Source organism: Megalobrama amblycephala, linkage group LG3, assembly GCF_018812025.1.
Source record: "Megalobrama amblycephala isolate DHTTF-2021 linkage group LG3, ASM1881202v1, whole genome shotgun sequence".
Classification (NCBI taxonomy): Eukaryota; Metazoa; Chordata; class Actinopteri; order Cypriniformes; family Xenocyprididae; genus Megalobrama; species Megalobrama amblycephala.
The window spans coordinates 43793714-43818418 of record NC_063046.1 but is presented as its reverse complement, the minus strand read 5'-3'; the positions used below and the strand labels follow the sequence as shown (position 1 = coordinate 43818418).

Here is a 24705-nt window from a genome sequence, read left to right as displayed (position 1 = left end):
ATTCATATGGATTAGTTTTACAACCTCTTTTTAAAGTGTCAAAGTGTCAGTTGCGTAGCAGTCTATGGAGGGACAGAAATCTCTCAGATTTCATCAAAAATAATTTCATTTGTGTTCTGAAAATGAATGAAAGTCATACAGGTTTGGAATGACATGTGGGTGAGTAAATGATGACAGAATTTTCATTTTTGGGTGAACTAACCCTTTAAGCTGCCTACTGTTCTTCAGAAAAATCCTCCAGTTCCTGCGCATTCTTTGGTTTTCCAGCATCCTCTGCATGTTTGAACCCTTTCCAACAGTGATTGCATGATTTTGAGATCCTTCTTTTCACACTGGTGACAACTCAGGGACTCGTACACAACTATTACTAATGGTGAAAAAACATTCACTGATGCTCCAGTAGGAAACACAATGCATTAAAAATCAGGGGGTGTAAACATTTGCACAGGATGAATGGTGGGGGGTAAATTGTTTTTATTTTGGCAGTACTAAAAAAAAAAAAAAACATCTTTTAATAAATTAAGAACAATTTCCACCAATAAGCCTGTTCAAAAATGTACACCCACTGGCTCTTGTGGTGTGTTGCCTCGAGCATCAGTGAATGTTTGCAGATTTTGATCATCCAGGTGACAAAACAGTATTAAGAATCAGAATTAAGAATCAAGCATATTTTGAGTAGGATCTTTTGTGTAAATTTAAGTTATTTTGTTTACTATATAAACATCTATTATGTGAAATAGCTTATTTTAAATTAGCAATAGCCTACTAAATAAAAACATTTTTCATAATCTATTCTTTTTAAATTAACATTTTGCAGATTCCTCAAGGCTGACTTCAACTCTACATATATTTAAAGTTTCTTTCAAATTACTTTTGGTGCAATGAACAATCTTAAGTAGTTTCTTTTTCTTGACAGATAAAGTATTATCTGTGGTATTAATCTGTATCTGTATTATCTGTATTTTTTTGCAAAAAAACTGCTTTTGAATTAAACTACAACCTTTGAATCATGAATCAAATCAAGTCTGACCAACCACTGCAACATAATTCTGCCCCACCAAGTTTTCAAAATTATTTATTATTGCATCATCTTATAATATTAAATCATATCAGACTCCGGAGTGTTTATTCTTCACTAATAATTCTATCAAATATGTCATGTAATGTTTACACTGAAGTTGTAGTGAGACAGAAGGGTCACTGTTTGTTCCAAAGTAAACATCAAAGTTCAACTACGGTGGACATCTTTTTCATTCACAGACATACAAACAGAAAACAAACGGAACTGAAATGTGTCACAGGAACTTTTTTTATTGTAATAGCTCTATTGAAAGCAAAAAAAAAAAAGATAAATACAAACACTAAGCAATGCTCAAATGATTTGCCTGCTTTCACTCTCTTTTTCCCACCAGAGGAAAAAGGAAATGTCTCTCAACTGCAGGGAAAAAAAAAAAAAAAAAAAAATTCAAAGCATCAATATGTACACATGGACACAACCATAAAAAGATTTTCCTTTTTTGTATTTTCTCAGACTCAACACCTGAACTTTGTCGTCCTTCAAGCATAGACTTCAAAAACAACAGCGAACAGAACACAAATGTTCCAAAGCATACTAATGAGGATTGACAAATACACAAAAACTGACAAGGTGATGCACAAACTCACCCATCTCTTTGATTTTCAAATGATGCCAAATCAAAGAATTGCCTTTCAAAAAACATTCCAAAAGAAAAGATCTGAACTATTAAAACAAAATAAAAATAAAAAATCAGGGGGAAAAACATATTAATGCTGTACCACTGCACATCTGTACTAATCAATGAAAATCATGGCAAAAAGCAGTCAGCTTGATCACATACAATAGCAAAAGTCTGATATCAAATACACTTATGTAGAGTTTAAGAATTTGGCTGATTTAAAGCTTTTATGTTTCAGTGTAACTCTTAGAGATCATTTTCACAGCTACAAATATTATGCTAATATTAGCCAGAAAAAGACTAACCTGTACCCTTTTTATGTCTCATTTACCACACTGAGGCAATTTTGGGGTTTAGATATAGTTTTGGACACTGGGTAAAACCTTGTTTTCACAGAACCACAGCTGAGTTTTAATGGCCAATATGTGCTAGTTAAGACTTGCTTTGGTAATTCCATGAGGAATGGATCCTTTTACCAGACAACAAAGTTCACTTTCGTACCACTGACAGAATAACAATGAAGACCATACCATACATTGTTTTTGCATTTTTTTTTTCTTTGTCACAAGTTTCACATTTCATTTTGTCTTTTAAAAACAATGTGCAGTAACAAGGAAATGTAAAAACAATACAAAAAGGAAGGCTGTTAAACTTATGCAACCAAGACAAATGAACCCAAAGTTGCAGATTGAGTAGTGTGCATATCACTCCTTTGAAAAAATATACTTAGAGAACAATGCAAAAATCAGTCATGGAGCACAGTTCGATAAACTGTACCGCTTCTCCACTTCCTGAAAGAACGACCTGATCAAAGCAGGACATACCGCAGTACTGAGAGAAGAGAATCATGGAACAAAGAGCAGCTGATTGGTAATACTAAAATATTAAATATAATTAATTATAAATAAAATATGAATGAAATGTTGTGGCTGTTTTTATGTTGTTGATTGCCAGGAGCATGCATAAAGATTTATACAGACAAAATTGGGCTTTCGTACCTTCGTATTGTGCCGTTTGTTCACTACATTGCAGAAGTTACAATTTATTTACTGTGGGTACCAAAACATATCTAATTTATATTTATTTGAAGGATATAAATCAACTCTGTGCTTATCTGAGTGGCATTTTAGCAACTGCAGCAGATTAAATCAGGGGAGTCCCAGAATAGACCCTTCCTCTTTTCCTGCACCTCCTCTCTTTCTCTCTCTCTCTCCAACACACTTGGCAAAGAGGAGACGATGCTGGTTAAAAAAAAAATAAAAAAAAGCCTAAGTTTGGGTTGCGCCACATACCAAGAAGGCACAGCAAAAAACACCTGGGGCCCAGCACAGGGCAAGCAGACTGAAACTTAACTAGCCTGACACTCACAGATACTGAAGAACAGTGTTGATGGTAAAAAAAAAAAAAAGAGGAGGTTTCTACAGTCCAAAATTGAAGATGTGTGTGTAACATTAAGTGAGGACCTAACAGAGACAGACATTTGTTTAAAAAAAAAAAAAAAAAAAAAAAAACTACTGCTGTACAGTCACATCCCATCTGCAGTCTGTATTGTACCAATATATGTTCTCTCTGTTAAGCAAACGGTAAACATAAACACTAAAATCTGTAATTGCACCTGAAATCTTTATGGGAAATAAATACAATTTGTACATACGCGTGATGCTTGTAAACAGCATGCGCCTAACCAAACCAGACTTGTGGATCATGACTTCATAAGATGAACCTCCCTTTTTATGCAGCGAATAAAACATTGTATTACAAATCACAAAAGCACTGAACTCGTACAAGACAGAACGTATGGATGCGCTCTGAGACAGCACATGAACAAATAATAATAAAAAAAGTCCATTAAAGCAAAACTCAGGATCCTTTTGCTGTGCCACAGGGTTGTGTGCTAGGGCTCTCACGTCATCCGGCATCTCTGCAGGAGCTCGATTAGACAGTCCTTAGTCTGTAGTGAGAGAAAGAGAGTAAGGGTTAACCCATGAACCATGTGAAGATGGGATACCATCACTACCCTTCAATTAATCTTATCACTCAGTGTATTGATGGTTCAGTCACATGCCATATACAGTGTTTAAAGGGTTAGTTCACCCAAATCTTACATTTTTTGTCATTATTTACTCACCCACACGTTGTTCCAAACCCATAAGATATTTTGGTAACACTTTACTTGAAGGGGTGTGCATAAGACTGACATGACATCTTCATAATCATGACATGACACGTGTCATGAATATGAAGGAGGTTTTATGAATGTTTATGACAACTGTCATTAAGTGTCATTCGCTCAATTATGTCATTTTTAATGCAAAGATGACATTGTTTGAGATGTCCGAGTTATGACAACTTGACATAAACCAATACATCATAACCTGTCAGTGTCTTTGTCATGACAACTTGACATCATTTAGCTTTATCGGTTAACATTGCAGTAAACTGTCATGTAGTTGGTTTTGACATGAGGCCATTATAATAGTGTCATAAATATGTATCTTGAGCTCAAGTACAGTGGTACAAATTGAACTTGTCATTAAAATGTCATTAAGTGACAATACTCTGACAAATAATTTTATAACAGCGTCATGACTATTTTTCATTTCATGTTTTTTTTGTTTTTGCTTTTTGTTTTTTTAAGTTTCCACCAACAGAAGGTCAGATAATAGACAATTTCAAATTTCTTAAAAAAGATGACACTGTTATAAAATAATGGTAACACTTTATTTTAGGGTCTTTTAACTAGTTGCTTATTACTATTAGCATTCATATGGCTAAAATATTGGCTGTTTATTAGTACTTATAAAGCACATATTAATGCCTTATTCTGCATGACCATATTCTAGATTCTTAATCCTACCCAATACCTAAACCTAACAATTAACTATAATAAGCAGTAAATTAAGAGAGGGAAAAGTCATAGTTAATCATTTATATATGTGTTCCCTATACTGAAGTGTTACCAAAATAATGTAATGTAATGTTAACCCATAAAGCTAAGTAGTTTTTTAAGTTTGATAATTAATCTGCTATGTCATGTTTATGACAGGTTATGATGTTTTGCTAATGTCACGTTGTCATGATAAAGACACTGACAGGTTATGATGTATTGGTTTATGTCAAGTTGTCGTAACAAAGACACCTCAAACAATGTCATCTTTGCATTAAAAATGACATAATTGAGCGAATGACATTTAATGACAGTTGTCATAAACATGCATAAAACCTCCTTCATATTCATGACACGTGTCATGTCGAGATTATGAATGTGTCATGTCAGTCTTATGCACACCCCTTCAAGTAAAGTGTTACCGATATTTTTCAAAAACAAATGAACGGTCACACCATTGAAAAGTCAATTTCGCTAAAGAGGTTTGTTCTTGCAGATCGAGCAAGTACGGCTGAACTTTCGTTTACCATATTTTCTGTGCTCTTGTGTTCAATGTTTATATGTGAATAAAAGTCAAAATTAAATCTGCTCATCATGTCTCTTTAGAAAACTTTGATTAAACCAATGGTTCTCAAACTTTTTTGGTAACGCCCACATTTAAACCTTTTTTTGAAAATCTGACCAAATAATAAAAACAGAAATATTCTTTAAACTGAAAAATGTTCAATGAAAAACACCTGCAATAGTTTTACTTTGTTATGTTGATGAATCATTGGAAAATATAACAGTAAGAGAATCAGAGTATAACTTTTTAAAAAAAAGTATGAACAATACATAATCAGTGGCTGAAGTGAGCTCTTTTGACAGTCTTCTCGTTCACAATAGCAGCTTGTGATGCCATCTGCTGAAAAGGTGCTTTTCTATGGCGACGAACTTCTGTCAGGCTTGTTCAGACGGTGACAAGTCAACAGTCTGAAGAAGAACGATTCAGTGGAATAGGCGTTCGGTGCCGCTTTATAAAGGCAGGTACTGCAGGCAGCCCCCCTGCAGTACCTGTGCAACCATTTGTCTTGGTTTCAGCCCCACACTTTGAGAACCACTGGATTAAACTTCTTATTTCATATGGATTACTTTTACTGTCTTTATGAACTATTTGAAGTGTTAAAGTTTTAGTGGAATTTTTCAATAAAGGGACAGAAATTGGTCAGATTTCATTAAAAATACCTTCATTTGTAGTTAAAAGATAAATGAAAGACTTGAGGGCGAGTAGAGTATGACAATTTTCATTTGGGGGGAAACTATCCCTTTAAGTAAAAAAAATTAAGTTGTAAGCAAAGATATCTGTAACAAAATTCTACATTTAAATTTACTTGGTAGAACATGTAGGCTACATTCACACAGTCATTGTTTGGGATAAGTCTCCTGTTCATTCACACAACAACGTACAGTAACAGCTTGCATACTGTCTGTATGCACAAATAACCAACGCCCCTTTTTTCAATAAAGAGGCAAAATACCACTTTTCAATTACATGAAAAACATGATTACATTCATCCTCTACCCAGTTTTAACCCATCTAAGGATAACATCACGTGCCCTTCACCTGTCATTGCCCTCTCTATCCCGTTACAGCTCTGGTGAGCAGTGGGGTCGTACAGTGGCCTGCTTTGACCCTGGTGCACACAAACAGTGCCTTTGATAATGGGCTTTGTCTGACCCAACAATGGTGGTGGAGGCACAATGCCACCGCTTTTAGAGCTCTCCACACAGCGGCGTCTGGAGCGGCAGGAATGCCACTGGTCCATTGTTCAAGGGCAGGTCCGATGGGGAACCAAAGGTCCCAGAGTTCCTCTCGACCTTGGCGCCATTATTACACCACTGTGACAACCACACCCTCAGTTTACCAGGAGAGATGCCACTAAAAACCCCATCTACTGGAGTCAGCATTGGTGTTGTCTTCTGTTTATTAGAAATATGAGTCTTCAAGTTTGGCTCAAGAAGTTGCCATCCCTCCTCCTGCCCACACACAAAGAAACCCAAGATCAAGGTTTTAGAAGTTTAAGAATGTCCAGTTTGGGTCAGCCAAGTGTTACATATCTACCACCTTCATATAATCCAATATCTGATCCAGCCAAAGGCTTCCAAAAAAACAAACAAAAAAAATTTCCCTGTCAACATTTTCACTGACCCCACCACAAAGGAATGCTAAAAATTTAAAATACCAATGTATTTTAATATTGGATAAGCTACATACGCTACAGTTTAAAAGTCTGGGCTTGGTAAGATGTTTAAGATTTTTGAAAGAAGTCTTTATGCTCAGAAAGGATTAAGAAAAACTGAATATTTAAAAAAAAAAAAAACATTATGACTAACATGGTGCCCTAGATGGGTTCACACGTTACCCAACACAACCACAATTACCTGCAGAAATCATTTTATTTTAGTATTGTATATCTGTTTTACTTTATTATTGCTGTTATTTTATTGTATATCTTTCTTGTGCGGGATCACTTAGTGATGATGAGTTATTTCTGTGGATGTGAAATTTTGTATTATGTAGAGAGAGCAGAAAGGTGAGAAGGATGGGGAGAAAGAGACAACTAAATACAACAGTAAAAGATACTAAGAAGAGAATAAAGAAATTTGTTGAGACACTAGATACTCGTTTCAATCCATACAAATCAGTCTTGAGTGCATTGCATAAAATTGGATGAAACTGTTACATTCATTGATCTTCTACAGTGGCATCACAGCACAGCAGCAAAGGGGCAAGTGACAGATCGGTCAACTGGCCCTAGGGCAGCGGGCCATCCTTATTGTTGAGCCCTGGATGGCATAAAATGTGAATGACAGCTTTCATTTTCCAATAGTTTTCAGTTCTTCCTGCCTTGGAGCAAACCACAATGTAGTTTTCCAGGGAGCATGGCACTAACAACCTGAAAAATTAAGCCCAAATTATACAAGGGAGTGAGGAAAGTAATAGTCAATGAGGTTTTTGGAGCTGGGAACTAGCTGCATCTTCCACAGATCATCAAACTACCCACCATTGTCACTCTGGTGCCTCCTCAAAAACAAACAAACAACAAACAAACACACAAACAAACAAAAAATCCCCCATCTAAAGACAGAAAAGGAAGCCAACAAGTAGGCATAGTTACCCCTACTCCTGCATACATACAAAACAAACCAAAATGTTTTAACAAACCATTTTTGACCTGCACCTGTCCAATTTAGGTCATTGATGTGTTATATATTAACCACCTTCATGGAATCAATGAGATCTAATTCAGTGATCTGCTGTACTAAAAAGTGAACTGCAGCACAAGACCAATTGCGTCACTGCACGGACACCAAACTCCATGTGCGTCACCACACACATACACACCACAAGCATGTCATAGTGCGATGCCACAGCAGGCCACCGCTATAAGTGGGACAATGACCAAACCACTGCTGCCTCCCTTTTAATTCCTGGCCTATTTTAGAAGTTGTTCTGCCAGCCTACGACAGTGGGATTGCCCCTGACCCCACGGGAGTCTCTTCTTTCACTAGAAGATGAACTTACGAAAGGTGGCACCAACTCGTACAGACGTCATTGGTCCAGTAGAACTGTGTTGGCATGGAGAGGCAATTTGTGTCATTAGGATCACCTTTGGTGTAGCAGGGTGCTCGGTTTCATCATGACGAAAGGAGAATCCACAAAGACGACAGTTTGCTTATCAAGAAGGCAAAAGGGATGCTAAATACGGTCACAGCAAACGTATGTGGACTTGTTTCACTAATAATAATTAGTCATTTTGATAGCAGAGCAACAACAACCTTTAATTAAACAGTCAATAGATTTTAAAATAAAGCCCAAAATGAATAAAATTTAGGAAAAAAGGCTTTGGAGCTAAATATAATTAACACTGTTCTTGAGCAAGTATACATTAGATTAAATTTTTAGTTTAAAAAAAAAAAAAGTTATTTTAAATTTTGATAATATTTCACAATACTGCATACTACTACATTTTTAAACAAATAAATTAAGCCTTGGTGAACATAAGATATTTATTTTAAAAACAAAAAAGTACCAACCACAAACCATATTGTGCATATTGTTAAGTATATCCAATATACTGTGTGTCTCAATGGATCAACTAATAGTGATTGTGCAGAATATTTATTACATTGGTTGTTTGAGAAACTAGAAGAAGAAGCCACATATATTCGAAAAATCTGAAGAAGTGATGGCAAAGAAAACCCTACTTCACCGAAAATCTTTTGCCCTTTAAGTTACATACGGAAGAAGTTGCCTTAAGCCGAGGACACACGGGCTGATTATGAATGTAAATTTGTACTTGTGACTGATCGCGCTCAAACACGTCCAGTCAGAGCCAGTTGCGTTTACAGTCGGTGTTCAAATCCCATGTGTAAGTATTTAAATCTGCTTCAGTCGCAGGAAACAATCACTGTGTGTTGAGCACAGTCTTAAAATGTTTTAGCTAGTCGTTAAATGTGTGCCCGGCTTTAGTATTACACATTTTGGGAAAATTCAAGAAGAGAGCAACATTTCATACTCAGTCTACTCAGTCTTACTATGTCCTACCTGTCCCATCTAAACATCACGTGCCCTTCACCTGTCATTGCCCTCTCTATCCCGTTACGGCTCTGGTGAGCAGTGGGGTCGTACAGTGGCCTGCTTTGACCCTGGTGCACACAAACAGTGCCTTTGATAAAGGGCTTTGTCTGACCCAACAATGGTGGTGGAGGCACAATGCCGCCGCTTTGTGCTCTCCGCAAAGCGGCGTCTGGAGCGGCAGGAATGCCACTGGTTCATTGTTCAAGGGCAGGTCCAATGGGGAACCAAAGGTCCCAGAGTTCCTCCTGACTTTGGTGCATACCCCACAGCAACAACCACACCCTCATCACCACTCCTGCCTAGTGCCTACACACACACACACACACACACACAAGATTAAGGTGGCCATTTTAAGTCTGAGGATGTCCAGTTTGGGTTGGCCAAATGTTAAATATTAGGGCTGGAACTAACGATATTATTTTTCAATCGATTAACCTATTGATTTAAATCCTAAAATGTTTTGTTCATTGAGGAGATTAAAGTAGCGACTTGAATATGTTCATACAGCTTTATGATCAAACAGCTGAAAACACAACTGCATTCTGCAACCGCAACTGACTAAAGCCTGATTTATACTATACTTTATACTTTTAAGAATAGTGTAAAATCCACAAAAGAATCATGTAAAACCCAGTAAACCTTGAGATTATTACTTGTGACTATTGATAGACCGATATTGATTTTTTAGAACCAATACCGATAATTTGTGTTTACGTGCACGATAACCGATATGCAGAACCAAAATTTATTTACTGTTATACTTCTGTTTTTGACACGATTACAACAACACTGAACTGAACAAACCATTTTATTTATAACAATCACTCCCTCCTTGCATAAAAAACAAAACAAATCTTATTTATACACCAATAAATAGAGGGGTCTAAGAAAAGTGCAAAAAATAAAGTGCACTGTTACTAAACTGTTTTTGTTGGAAATTAGTAGTCTTTTATGTTCATTTTAATCTTCATATTACAAAAATACATTTTAATTTCTAAAAAGCATCAGCAGCAACACTAATGTTAATACTTCATTTTAAACTACAGTTTTAATAGATTTATACTATGGATAATGTTAAATAACTGAAAAATATTCTGTGGAATATTGGAAAATAAACAAAACATCAAATTTTATTGCATTTCTCAGCTGGTATGTTATATCAGAATTATTAATAATGTTTTTGTCGTTCTAGATTATAAAAATATCTGCTGACAAAGCGCTGTTTATCTATGCATTTACACAGAACTATACTCAAACTGTGATCGCTCGCTAGATAATTTCCACAGAGTTGTTTACTTGGATATTTATTAGTGAATTAATGGTTATTTAGTAAATGTTTATATAATTACGGTGTTTTAAACAAGTGAATCTTGTTAAAAGTTACATGCGGTGGCCGTGCTGGAGCATCGACCCGCTGAGTGAACAGCAAAATACAGACGACTTCACGAGACGAGCACAGACAACAGAGAGAGAATTAAATTCAGCGCTTTTATTTCCAACATGTTCTCAAAACACCCACAAGATGGAGGCGTTTATCTGTAAATCCGATATTACAAAACCGATATCCGATTATGGTAATATGCTTAAATATCGGGGAAAATATCGGTGAATCGATATATCGGTCGATCTCTACTTGTGACATTAGAACAAAATATATGGATATGAGGACATATGTATACAACTAAATGAAAATTTTCATCAAAAGGGCTTTTCATTTTGTAAATTTAAGAAATTAATTTAGACAAGTGCAAACTGGGTGCTGGTACAGACATATACGCTCGGCCAGATTCGCCTTGAAGTCGCGAATCTTCAGAAGTAGAGCTGCCCGGAAAGTTACAAAACATGCAGTGCAAACCGCCACGTGAAATAGGGTCGAACGCACTCAATGTGCACTACTGCCAATGCCGCGATGACGGATTTTTTCTGCGTGCACCCAAGTGAACTTGCAGACTTGTCGAGTAAAAATCAGCCTTAACTAACCAACGGAAAGCAAAAAGTATCAAACATGACGGTGTCCAAAAAACCATGAAGTTTTACCATGATTAACAGCACATAGTTAAATAAAGGAGTCCAATTGAGTCATGAGTTCATCCACTAGATATTTTAAATAACCAACAATAGCGTTAAATGCTTTGTAATCAGTTCGCAGCGAGAACGTTTGAGTCATGCCTTGCACCCACGGCAGCTCGTAAAAAAAAAAAAAAAAAAAATACAGAACGCTATAAGAACGCAGCCATATTAAGCACAAAATATAGGACTGACAACCGTATTATAGTGCCGTGTAAAAATTCACTGTAACAGTTCAAATACTTGCGCTTCAGTCTCGTCGTTTTGAGGTAGGAGAGTCCTGAGATGTTTTCTTTTATAGATGTTACTGTGGTATTTCATTTCAGTTTTATTCTGTCTCCGTTTAAAAAAAAAATCCCACACTCCCCTGGCTCAATATTTTTGTAATAACAGCTGATTTTCAGCATGTCCAGGAGCCGCCATCATTGGGAAACATAAAACAGCACTACGAATCGACGCATTCCACGCAAATCGACTAATTTACACAAACAATGTGATCAATTACATTGATATGTCATTCCAGCCCTATTATATATTAACCACCCTTCCTGAAATAGGTCTGAGCCAGCCATCTTCTCTAATGGTCCTAAAAACTGAATGACATTAGCATGGGCACCAAACTCCAAAACACCACTCACACATCATAAGCATGTTATAATGCAATGCAAGAGCAGACTGGCACCATAGGGGGAACAATGGTCAAACCACTGCTGCTCCAGCCTATTTAAGGTGCTGTTCTGCCAGCCAATGACAGAGAAGACTTCTTTCACAAGTAGATGAACTTATGAAGGGTGGACGTCAATCGTCCAGTAGGACTGCACTGGCACAGAGAGACGTATCATGTGATTAAGACACTGAAGCACCTCACCTTGACAGGAATGACCCACTAACACCAATCACAGCCATCCTGAATGTGCCAAACACACACACGCACGCTATAACACCTTCTGTGGAAAGTTCTCTAAATGAAAACAGCTAAACTGCTGCAGGGCACTCTGTTTCACCATGACGACCGGCCACAAAATTCATGATATGAGAGGACACTGGGTGGGACTTAAGCTTGTCTAAGCCACCTATCCCAGGAAACAGTCATAAAATATGAGAAAGGCAGATAAATTAACCTAACTGTAAGTTATAAAAGGTGGATGCATCTTTGCAATATGTATCTCTTTATGTAATGTGTAACTGTATTGTCTATTAATGTATATTATTGTTCAAAAGTTTTGGGGTTGGTACTATTTTATAAAGTCTCTTACACTCCCACAAGGGCTGCATTTATTTGATCAAAAAAGCAGTAAAACAGTGACATAAAAGTAATATTGTTTGTAAAGTAAACTGTATTACAATTTTGTTGTGAAATGTTACAAACGCACTGTTTTCTATTTGAAAATGTTAAAAAGTAATTATGACAAAGCTGATTTTACAGCATCGTTACTCCAGTCTTCAGTGTCACATGATCCTTCAGAAATCATTCTAATATGCTGATTTGCTGCTCAAGAAACATTTCTTATCAATAAAAACTAATATTTAGATAATTACATAGTTCAAAAGAACAGCATTTATTTAAAATAGAAGGCTTTTGTGTTGTTATTTTTAGCATTAACGTTAATATTATTATATCATTATTTCCCATTATGATTTTTTGGCCAAATCAGGCATCCATATTAAGTTACAAGTTCAACTTTGTATTTTGCTACACTGATGCTGGACTGAGGTATGTTACACATACACTGACTGAAGCCGAATCTATGTGAAGCGAGTGAGAGAGACACAGATAAATATAGAGAGAATGAGAAAGACACAGACAGGACAGATGAGCTGCTCGCACAAGGGTTTATGATGTGGTTGCTAGGCAGGCTCTGATTCACCTTTGATGTAAACAGAACACACTCGACCAGTGTTTATTGTATAGTAATATCCTATAAGTCATAAAAACAATAATTGAGCAGGAAGAATCTTTGTGACTGTGTGTGTATGCATAAGACTCAAGTTCAGCACACTATGTTCTGGACCAAAACATTCCTGTCATCTCTCAACCCTAATTTGGTCCATAGGTTTTTAAAAAGCTCATGTGATAGCTTGTGTAGTACTCGACAGAACACCTCATCACGCACTCATGCGCTGCAATCCACCACTGCCCTATGCCTCCTAATTTGCCCTGAACACATTAGAATCATTGACAAAATGTTTAAAAGGTCGATATGCAAGGCTTAGGTGTGTTTGTTCATGCATGTGTATATGTGTGTAGTTAAAGGAAATCATCATGGATCTACTAATCATTGTGCACACAAACATGGGGTGAAGGTCTCTTTAGGGAGGGGAAACTTGTTTGCTTGTATATAGGGTCAAAGTTTCAGTCTGTCTCAACGTAGATCAGTAACTTAGTATACCAGTAAACTAATGGGGGTTGAACTCGAAATGCTGAACTCTAAGACTCATCCACGATCACTGACAAACAATATTGGTCCTCAGCAATACGTCACCTCAAAATCATCCCCAAAAACTGCATGCAATTGTGGTCAGGTGAACCCCAAACCAGCCTAATTATATAGGACTTCTTTAAAACCGCTCAGTCTCATTGACCAGTTGATTTTTAAAATATGCTGTATCCCTAGTATGAATAATTGATCTAAATCAGAAGAGTGTACACTTCTGTTCAATAGTTTAGGGTTAAAAGATTATAAAACAATAATAGTGAAATATTATTCAAATTTAAAATAACTTTTAAATTTTAATATATTTTAATATGTAACTTATTCCTGTGATTACTCCAGTCTTCAGTGTCACATAGTTTTCAATGTAATATAATTATCGATGCAATGTTGAAAACAATTGTGCTGCATAATATTTTTGTATATTTTTTTAATATTTTTTAGGATTCTTTGATGGATATAAAGCATTTTGCTGAAATAGAAATCTCTATCATTAGAAATGTCTCTTTTGGTCAATGTAATGTGTCCTTTCTGAATTAAATTATTAAAAGATTGAGTACTTCAAAAAATTACAATAAGGTTCATTTGTTAACTACATTATTTAACATGAACTAATAATGAACTGCACTTATACAGCATTTATTATCTTTGTTAATGTTAATTTCAGCATTTACTAATACATTATTAAAATCTTGTTAACATTAGTTAATGCACTGTTAACTAACATGAACAAACTATGAACAGCTGTATTTTCATTAACTAACGTTAACGAAGATTAGTAAATACAGTAACGAATGTATTGCTCATGGTTAGTTCATGTTAGTTAATACATTAACTAATGTTTAAATAATGAACTTTATTGTAAAGCGTTACCAAAATTCCTTACCTACCTGTAAGGACCTACCTTCTGTTTTATAGAAAACAAAAATAAAGAATTTGTCTGGTTAAAAATCACATTCTGACAAGAGTGTTTCTCTTATGTTTAGGCCGTAGCAAATAAAAAAAAGATGATAAAAAGTAATTTTTATACAATTAAGTCTGCATATAGTTTTTCTCATTCTCTCATATGCTTTGTAAAGTGAATTTGTGTGGTTGAACAGAATTTAACACAGGAAAAAGGATCCTGTTACCTGCAGTCCTCATTTCCTGCAATAAGAGCAATAGTGTTCAGCACATGCCATGGTCGTAAATAAGGTAGGTTCTCAAAATAACGCTGTAAATATAGGCATATGTGATGTACAGAAGAGCATGATGCCTCTTGAGCAGGACTTTAGCCCAGCACAGCTAAGACTGAGATCTCCCTACACAAACCTACACTTTATGCATACATTAAAGTTTTAGACTTTTTTTTTTACATCCAAAAAGTGCTTACAGTAATTAACTCATTAAAAAAAACAAAACAAAAAAAAAACACTGTAAACAAAGAAATATTAGTACTTTAAAAAAAACTTCACTTCCACACTGATAAAAAAAAGAATTTGTGGTGAAGTAAATACTACAAGAATACAAAAAAGGTCTGCACTCTGAAGCACTTTAATCATGGTATACATAAGATAAGATGACAAACGTTTCGGCTCTTTATTTTCATCAGTGTAACAATTTCACTCACTCTCAATAATAATATAGAATATGCACTACAAATCCTCAGGTGATCATAATCATAATTAAAGCAATCAGATAATCAGTCCACAGACTCCAGTTTAAGTCCATCTGAAACAACAAATCACAATTAAAGACAAAACTAGGAATAATCACATCTGGCAAAAAAATAAAAAATAAAAATAATCAACCACATGAAAGACATAACTCTGAAAAACAGAGAAATAATACCCAGGATTTCAGAATAGCTCCATCAAATAAGAAAAAATAATAATAATAAAAAAAAATATTGGGCAAATATCAGGCCAAATTGCCGTTCGTAAAAACCAAGAAAGATCATAATCTTCATTTAAACCTACAGGAGACATGGTTTTTAAATTAAACATCCAAAGAGCTTCTCTTCTCAAGAGTTTATTACCAATGTCACCACCACGGCGGGAATTCATTACCTTCTCAATACCTATACAAGCGAGTTGTTCAATACGGTGATTAAATTCAATTAAATGTCTAGCAATCGGAGAGGTTACGTCATGTTTGCGAATGGCTGATTTATGTTCACTTACTCGAACCCTCAAAGGTCTTGATGTTTTCCCAACATATACCAATGGACATGGCCACTGGAGTAGGTAAATCACATTCTTACTTGAACATGTTATACATGATTTTATATGAAATACTCTTTGTGTGGAAGAGCACGTGAAACTTGTGCATTTTAAAATTGAAGAACATGATGTACAATTTTGAAATGGAAAACAACCTTATATGTATGCTTTTTTGTCATCACATGACATCTGATCTGACTAACATGTTTGACAAATTTTGAGATCTCTTATAAGTAAACATTGGAGGATGTTTAAAAACGTCTTGTAATGACGGATCTGAAGCCAGAATAAACCAGTATTTATTAACAATGGATTTTATCTGGCAACTTTGTTTAGTATAAATAAGAATATAATTTATTGAAAATTGCTTTTTTTTTCTTTGGTCGTTATTTAATAATTGACATCTTTAGGAATTTTTAACTTTATCGAACGTGAGTATCCTCTTGAGCTAAAACAATTGCTGAGAATTTCAGATCGTTCATCAAATTCTTCTTCTGAAGCGCAAATGCGTCTTAATCTATAGAGCTGGCTTAAAGTTAAACCTTTTTTCAACGGTAACGGATGACGACTATCAGTGGAAAGTAAAGTATTCTTATCTGTTGGATTTCAAAATACCGTGGTGGAGACATTATTGTTGATTTTGGATATCAAAACATCAAAAAAAAGAGATCAAAACAAAATTATGCAGCTCCTCTTCACTTCATCTCCAAATGAGAAAACAATCATCAATGTACCTTCCCCAGTACTTGATGCAGTGCCCTAAAGGGTTGCCATTATAAATAAAATCTAATTCGAATTTACCCATAAAGAGATTTGCGTAACTTGGTGCTAATGGGGTGCCCATAGCAGTACCTTGTGTTTGAAGATAATAATCTTTTTCAAACTTTAGGTTAATATGAATTCAGTTAAATCCAAAATAAATTGTATGGGTAAAGTTAAATTTTTAAGAGTTCTTAGAAAAAAGTCCAAAGCTTCCAACCCTTCTTTGTGTGGAATCGAGGTGTATAAAGATGACAGATCCAATGTTACTAGCCAATCTTGGTCATCTAAATTTGAATGCAATTTTAATTTGTTTAAAAAAATCTGTTGTGTCTCTTAGATAGGACGGTAATCGTTTCACCAATGGCTGTAAATGAAAATCTATAAATTCAGATAGCTTTTCAGTAAGTGAACCAATACCAGAGACTATAGGTCGATAAGGAGGATCTATGGTCGATTTATGTATTTTTGGTAATGCATAAAGCACTGGAACAACTGGGTGATGATTAAACATTTGAATTCTTGTTCTATTAACCATTTTTCTTCAGATTATGATCTCGTTTTTATTAAAAAAAAATTTTTGGGGGGGTACAATGTTTATGAACGACAATTTTGCCTGATGTGTTATTGTTCACAATTATTTATTTATTTATTTACTTTTTTTTCTGTTTTTCAGAGTTATCTCTTTCATGTGGTCGTTGTTGTGTTTTTGTTTTTTTTGCCAGATGTGTGATTATTCCTAGTATTGTCTTTAACTGATTTGTTGTTTCAGATGGACGGATTGCTTTAATTATGATCATGATCACCTGAGGATTTGTAGTGCATTTTCTATATTATTACTGAAAGCGAAATTGTTCGACTGATGAAGGTGAAGAGCCGAAATGTTTGTCATCTTATCTCCTGTGTACCGTGATTAAAGTGCTTCAGACTGCAGACCTTTTTTGTATTCATATATTGATAAATAGGTCTCAGCCCCTGATTAGCTGGGAGAGTGCAGTGAATGCTTTGCTTGAAGTAAATACTACAGAAAAACACAAATGTAAATTTCTATAGGCAAGAATTTTTTTTTTTAAGTAAATTCTATATTAGTACTCAATTCAAGTTTGTAGAAATTAAAGCTTGAACTAATAAGTATCTTTTACTTGGAATTGTTTGTTATGTTTACAATGTTATGTTTAGTTGTTAAGTTTAGCAACTTGCCGTTTTGTGACATCTGGACAATCTAGATGTGTTGTCTTAGAAACATTTGAATAAACAACAAAGATTTCTTGTTACACTTTGCAAGTAAACCATAAACTTTTAAAGCACGTCTTAATACAGTGCTACATTGTTTGAGTAAAATTTATAAACAAAGAGTGAGTAAATTGCACTTGAAATGGAGTATCGCAAAGTAAACTTCAAATGAGTGAGTAGAAATTACTCAAATTCTAATTGGCCAAGTTACATTTACTTATTCTTTTTGTTAATTTAACATAACTTAATTCCATACATGTGAAATTTACTTTAAAAATATGAGTGCAAAAACGTAAAGAAATACGTTTTAAGTGTACGAGTCAGTGCATGAGCTGAAGACTTCAAAAACAGTTTTATACTATATATTTTCTACTATACGGATTCATTTCACAGGGTTCACATTTGTACATAATTCTGTAGATAGACATTAGTATTTCTGTAGACACTAGTATTTTCACTCACAGGACAAACTAATCATGGCCACCTGCTAATAACACATTTCAAAACTGATTTCAAAACTGAAAACCAAAACTGTGCCTGTAATTAGGTAGTAATACTGTACCTCAATTAGAGAGTCGATCAAGTACATGTAGTAATATGGAGTTGTGGGATTACAAATTTAAGAATCTGATGATCCTACGTCCTGACATAACCCCACATGAAATACTAAGGTGAAGTACATTGTATTTAGCATTTTATAGGTAAAGATGACAACATCAGATGAATGATTCTGTTTAGCAAAGTTTCCAGCAAGAGTTTTTCTGCCACTTCCTGTTCTCTTTATTGAATGTCTAATGAATCAGATTACTGAGATTCTCACCTTTTGTCGTTAATGGCTCTTGGAGCCCCTGTCCCTTTCTTTGAATAGGTATGCTGATTGGATTAGGACATGCAGCACTCTAGAGTCTGGGACGGGTTCCTATACCTGAATACTTCATTTGCATGCTTTGTTTAAGGCCGTCTCCCAGGTGCTTTGTCTCTATCCCTAAGCACTGCCCCCTAAAATGTATACAAACTTCATGTACACTGCCTTATTTAGGCTTGGATGACTACAACAACGCACAGCACGTTTCTCAATGAAGACTAACTTCTGCTTGAAAGATATCCCAAAGTCTCCTGGTCTTTGCTTCTGAGATTTCCAACAAAGTTTAAAAATCTTTTAAATCAGATCCAAATATATTCAAATATGATCAATTCAGCTCACTGCAAAATAATTAGTAAAATAATAGATAAAATAATAGTTACAGTGTTGCAACTATCACTAATAACCTTATGTATCAGCCATATATGCACATTTATGAGATGGGGCAGACATTACTGTAGCTCCAGCAGCAATATAGACAATATAAGTAATTTTCATAAAGGTTCACAAACTGTGGGGGTCACATCCTTGATCATGGTATTCATAAGTGCTCATAAGAATCATATAAATAATAATAATATAATATGTTATAATATAATCTGAAAGCTTCATTGTAACATGGTCCCATTACAGTACATTTTGCAATGGAAATGAACAGAACGAGGCTTTACACTGAAAAGCAGCCTAGGATCAGACAAGACTACATTAGATATGCAGCAGAGACCAAAATAACCATTTCAAACATTTCTCCGCTCATTTGGAGGATCCGTGACAATTTAGTACAGAACAAACTGTCCTGTTCTCTGCTACCTTGGCTGTTTACCTCGTGATGTGTGATAGTCCCAGAGAGAGCTCTGAAAAGCGCTATGTGTTGTGATTAAAACGCATTCCTGTCTATGCACTCGCTAATTTACATTCCAACACCACAAAGAGCGCGCATACCGCATATTCAGACAGGCCCTGGTACCAGCATAGCCAAAACATTACTTTATTAGCATACCAGTGCCAAACACAGTTGACCTACCCACAACGTCAGAATAAAATGTATTTAGACTAAATTTTACTTGAGGTTAAAATGTGCTGCAAGCAATTTTAGCCATTTCGCTAAGTTGCACTGTTTTGCTAACTTCAACAACCTCCGTCCAAAACCCTACCTGCAAAGACATCTCTGTAAACCTTAACTTGCACAATGTTTTAGAGTGTTTCTTATTGGCAAAAGAAAAAACAGCAGGCCACTCCCTTGACTCTTTTTTGCGGTTTGCCCGATCTAGAGCTGTCACAGAGACAGGTGTGATTCCTCATGACGCCCATTTTAGAGATATCTGCCAGGTGGTATGGGCATTGAATGCATTTAAAAACTGCTTACAGCACCACCAGTAATAATAACGATGGATAAGGTCTTTGTTTTGATTTGGTCAGTCAGGGGCTGATTTGAGCTGCTGCTGTGGTTGAGTATTCCTCAACACTAATGGGGTGACTGATCGGTTGATGAACGGTTTTGCCGGTTACGATAACCGATTGCTGGAGTTTGTTTTGACACACGAGACTGTAGGCTGAACAGAGCGGTACACTTCAGATGTGGATTTAAAACAGACAACGAAATATTATGTATACAGTACACTACAGTATGTTTCCATATTATAAATTGAATTTTTTAAAATATCATTACAATAATTATTTGTTGAGATGCTGCATTAGTAGAGAAAGAACAGCAGTATGTTTGCCATAAAGGCTGAGAGGACGCTAACATTAGTACCTCAAGCGGTTGAAACAATGTGACAAAAAAAAAAACACAAGTCTGACCCAAATGTTTAATGGCACAATTGTTACCATCTATTTGCATTAGTTTATATCCAGCTGGTTAATTTTATGCATTCGTTAGCCAGCAAACTGATGTGTTTATGCAGCTGACAGAAACGTAAAAACAGATCAGAAACCCATCTGATTTCAGCTCTTTAAAATTCGAACACATTGCTTCAAGTGTACACACACCGCTCCCAGATCGTTATTTGACTTGGTATTTGTCCCAAATCATTGTTAATGTGGATGACTTTGATTATTGTGCATTTTTTAATAAACCGAGATTAACATTTATTTATTTCATTTAAAAAGTACAGTGCATTTTTGAAATGTCATGCCAAATATTGGCTCATTTTGGATTTCATGAGAGCTACACATTCCAAAAAAGTTGGGACAGGTAGCAATAAGAGGCCGGAAAAGTTAAATGTACATATAAGGAACAGCTGGAGGACCAATTTGCAACTTATCAGGTCAATTGGCAACGTGATTGGGTATAAAAAGAGCCTCTCAGAGTGGCAGTGTCTCTCAGAAGACAAGATGGGCAGAGGATCACCAGTTCCCCCAATGCTGCGGAGAAAAATAGTGGAGCAATATCAGAAAGGAGTTTCTCCGAGAAAAACTGCTAAGAGTTTGAAGTTATCATCATCTACAGTGCATAATATCATCCAAAGATTCAGAGAATCTGGAACAATCTCTGTGCGTAAGGGTCAAGGCCGGAAAACCATACTGGATGCCCGTGATCTTCGAGCCCTTAAACGGCACTGCATCACATACAGGAATGCTACTGTAATGGAAATCACAACATGGGCTCAGGAATACTTCCAGAAAGCATTGTCGGTGAACACAATCCACCGTGCCATTCACCGTTGCCAGCTAAAACTCTATAGGTCAAAAAAGAAGCATATCTAAACATGATCCAGAAGCGCAGGTGTTTTCTCTGGACCAAGGCTCATTTAAAATGGACGGCGGCAAAGTGGAAAACTGTTCTGTGGTCAGACGAATCAAAATTTGAAGTTCTTTTTGGAAAAATGGGATGCAGTGTCATCCGGACTAAAGAGGACAAGGACAACCCAAGTTGTTATCAGCGCTCAGTTCAGAAGCCTGCATCTCTGATGGTATGGGGTTGCATGAGTGTGTGTGGCATGGGCAGCTTACACATCTGGAAAGGCACCATCAATGCTGAAAGGTATATCCAAGTTCTAAAACAACATATGCTCCCATCCAGACGTCGTCTCTTTCAGGGAAGACCTTGCATTTTCCAACATGACAATGCCAGACCACATACTGCATCAATTACATCATGGCTGCGTAGAAGGATCCGGGTACTGAAATGGCCAGCCTGCAGTCCAGATCTTTCACCCATAAAAAACATTTGGCGCATCATAAAGAGGAAGATGCGACAAAGAAGACCTAAGACAGTTGAGCAACTAGAAGCCTGTATTAGACAAGAATGGGACAACATTCCTATTCCTAAACTTGAGCAACTTGTCTCCTCAGTCCCCAGACATTTGCAGACTGTTATAAAAAGAAGAGGGGGTGCCACACAGTGGTAAACATGGCCTTGTCCCAACTTTTTTGAGATGTGTTGATGCCATGAAATTTAAAATCTTAACTTATTTTTCCCTTAAAATGATACATTTTCTCAGTTTAAACATTTGATATGTCATTTATGTTGTATTCTGAATAAAATATTGAAATTTGAAACTCCACATCATTGCATTCTGTTTTTATTCACAATTTGTAGTGTCCCAACTTTTTTGGAATCGGGTTTGTACTTGAAGTGTTATGTTTGTTTTCATTCAGGATCCAATTTAAATCCAATTTTATTGCCCAACTTCGTTATTGTTATCAGTAAAATCCACTATCAGTTGACCTCTATTACTTTATGAAAGAAATTCAGAAATAGAGAAAAAGAAATATAGACAGACAAATGGAGTGAGATTAATTAGGAGAGAAAGTCGGGAGTACTTAAGTACCATGGCCAGGGCTCTACAATACAAGCACAACACTCGCATTTGTGTGCAAGAGTTACCATTTGCGCATGTGAAACATTTTTTAAGTGCATCTGTGCAAGTGAAATACCTGACGTTTGCCCTCACAAATTGAACGGGGTGTGATCATTCAGAGCGGCAGTGTTTAAAAAGAGATTCAGCTAACATTGAGTTCTTAACCCAAGCATATTTGCCCTGAGACAAGGGAGACTGTGCCTTCTCAAAAAAATTACACAGTACAAAAATACACAGACAAACGAAAATATTCTGAAATGACATTTAAAAAAAAAAAAGTTTATACGTGTATAAATCACAAACTTTTCCAAAGTGATGCAGTCAAACAGCGACAACAACAATTAAAGTCATCACAGGAGGCAGCGCCTTTCTGAGCTCGAGTTTTAACAGACCCCCCTAAAGCGTGCTGTGGGTTTGGTGGGGGGTAAGTGAGAATGAATGGGGGAAAAGTCATGTGAGAGGTGGCAATACCTCCATCGTACTCCGATTACCCTAGTGCATGTTCACATGATAAATCCAGACTCTCATTTTAATGCATGTTCTGCATCCACAAACTGATCTGAATGAATAGTTAAATAATGCTGTTAATGGGAAGACTAATTAAAAAGAAAGCATAAAAATCAGTCACACACTTAGATATCACAGCTTTGTCACATTAAAATCAGCTTCGTGAAATTAACATGTTTCTGTGAACAGTGTTTAGCCTTGCCCTTGATGACAGATGATCTGAAAATAAGCTGACTATTAAATAGGAAAAAAAAAAAAAAAAAAAAAAAAACACAACATTATGTATATACACTCAAACATTAACATATACATACACACTCACACACACACACATACACACATACATATAATATTATATTATATAATATAAATATAATATTACATTTGTTCTTAGACTGTGATTTTATAGTTATTTTAGAAAAAAAAAAAATGTATAAATGCTTAATTGCTTGATTAGATTTATACTTGGTTTAAAAAAATAAATAGAACATTATTGTTAATGTTTGAGTTCTTAACCAAAGTGTATGTGTATGTCAAAGTCATGACCATGATACAGCACAATCAGGAGCATTTCCCCTGAGACAAGGGAGGCAAAACAGAAGTGTATTTGTTATTTATTAATTTATTGATAGTGCAAGTAATGTTTATTTATTTAACCTGGAAAATATTAAGTGTAGCTGGAACATGAATTTACATGAAATAGCACTGTGGACTTTGCCTCCTCATTTCAGAATACTACTTCACAGAATACAACTCCACACCACTGAGTAAAATAGTACTTTGATACTGATTATGATTACCACATTCACATACCATTGTTCTCCAAGATACTTCAAAGAATATCATAGCACTACTGTGGTACAATAAAAGTAAAAAAATATTAAAATAATATAAAAGTTAAAACAATATTAAAAAAAAAAAAAAAAAAAAAAAGTGTTCAATACTGAAATGTAATACTGAAGTGTTAGACTTTTGGTGGCAAAAAAGAGCAGAGAGAGAGATTAAGAGGAAGACAACTGGCTGGACTGAATCCTAGTTTCTCCAGGTGGATGAACTCAGCAGGCTTAAGAACAACATTTTTCGACACTGATGCATTTCCTGCAGCACATGTCCCGTGCTGCAAAATGCCTAGACTATTAGCCTACATCAAAGAAACCAGTGGATGAGCCAACAAAACATGCACAAGCTTGAAACATGAAACTGTACAACATGTTTGGTACCAACACCTGGCACCAAAAGAGCAGCAGTTCTCAAACGGAGGTCTGCAAAACACTGGTGGTCCTAAAGGATACTAATAGTAATGGCCAGTACTAATAATAATATTAATAATAATAATAATAATAATAATAATAATAACAACAACCATACTATAAAGCAGGGCTCAAAAGTAGTTTAAGAAAATTTGGGGGGGCAGCGGGGTCATATTTTAGACATATTTTGTAATATCCATGACTCTTATAAAAACCATCCATGACTAACAAGTAGACAAATCCAACTGACCCTCACAAACAATATCACAGCAAGTACTGTTATCATACAAAAACCCAGTTAAGTCTAGTAACCACCCAGACCAACATGAAGTATAGACACAGGTTAAAAGTTATGGAATTATATAGTTTATGTTACTGGTCTT

At 35.6% G+C, this 24705-nt stretch overlaps 1 protein-coding gene across 3 annotated transcripts in view; it reads right to left on the bottom strand.

Moving 5' to 3' along the window:
• Positions 1-1291: 1291 nt before the first annotated feature.
• Positions 1292-24705, bottom strand: part of LOC125265406 (insulin receptor substrate 2-B) — a 29193-nt gene continuing 5779 nt past the window's right edge. The window contains exon 2 of one of the 3 annotated variants that reach the window (XM_048185610.1): positions 1292-3648. In XM_048185610.1, the coding sequence (XP_048041567.1) occupies positions 3644-3648 (5 nt within the window). In that variant the 3' untranslated portion in view covers positions 1292-3643. Of the gene's footprint in view, positions 3649-4953; positions 6601-14499; positions 15415-24705 lie in introns of those variants that run through there. The other 2 variants (XM_048185609.1, XM_048185608.1) reach the window with 2 other exon arrangements.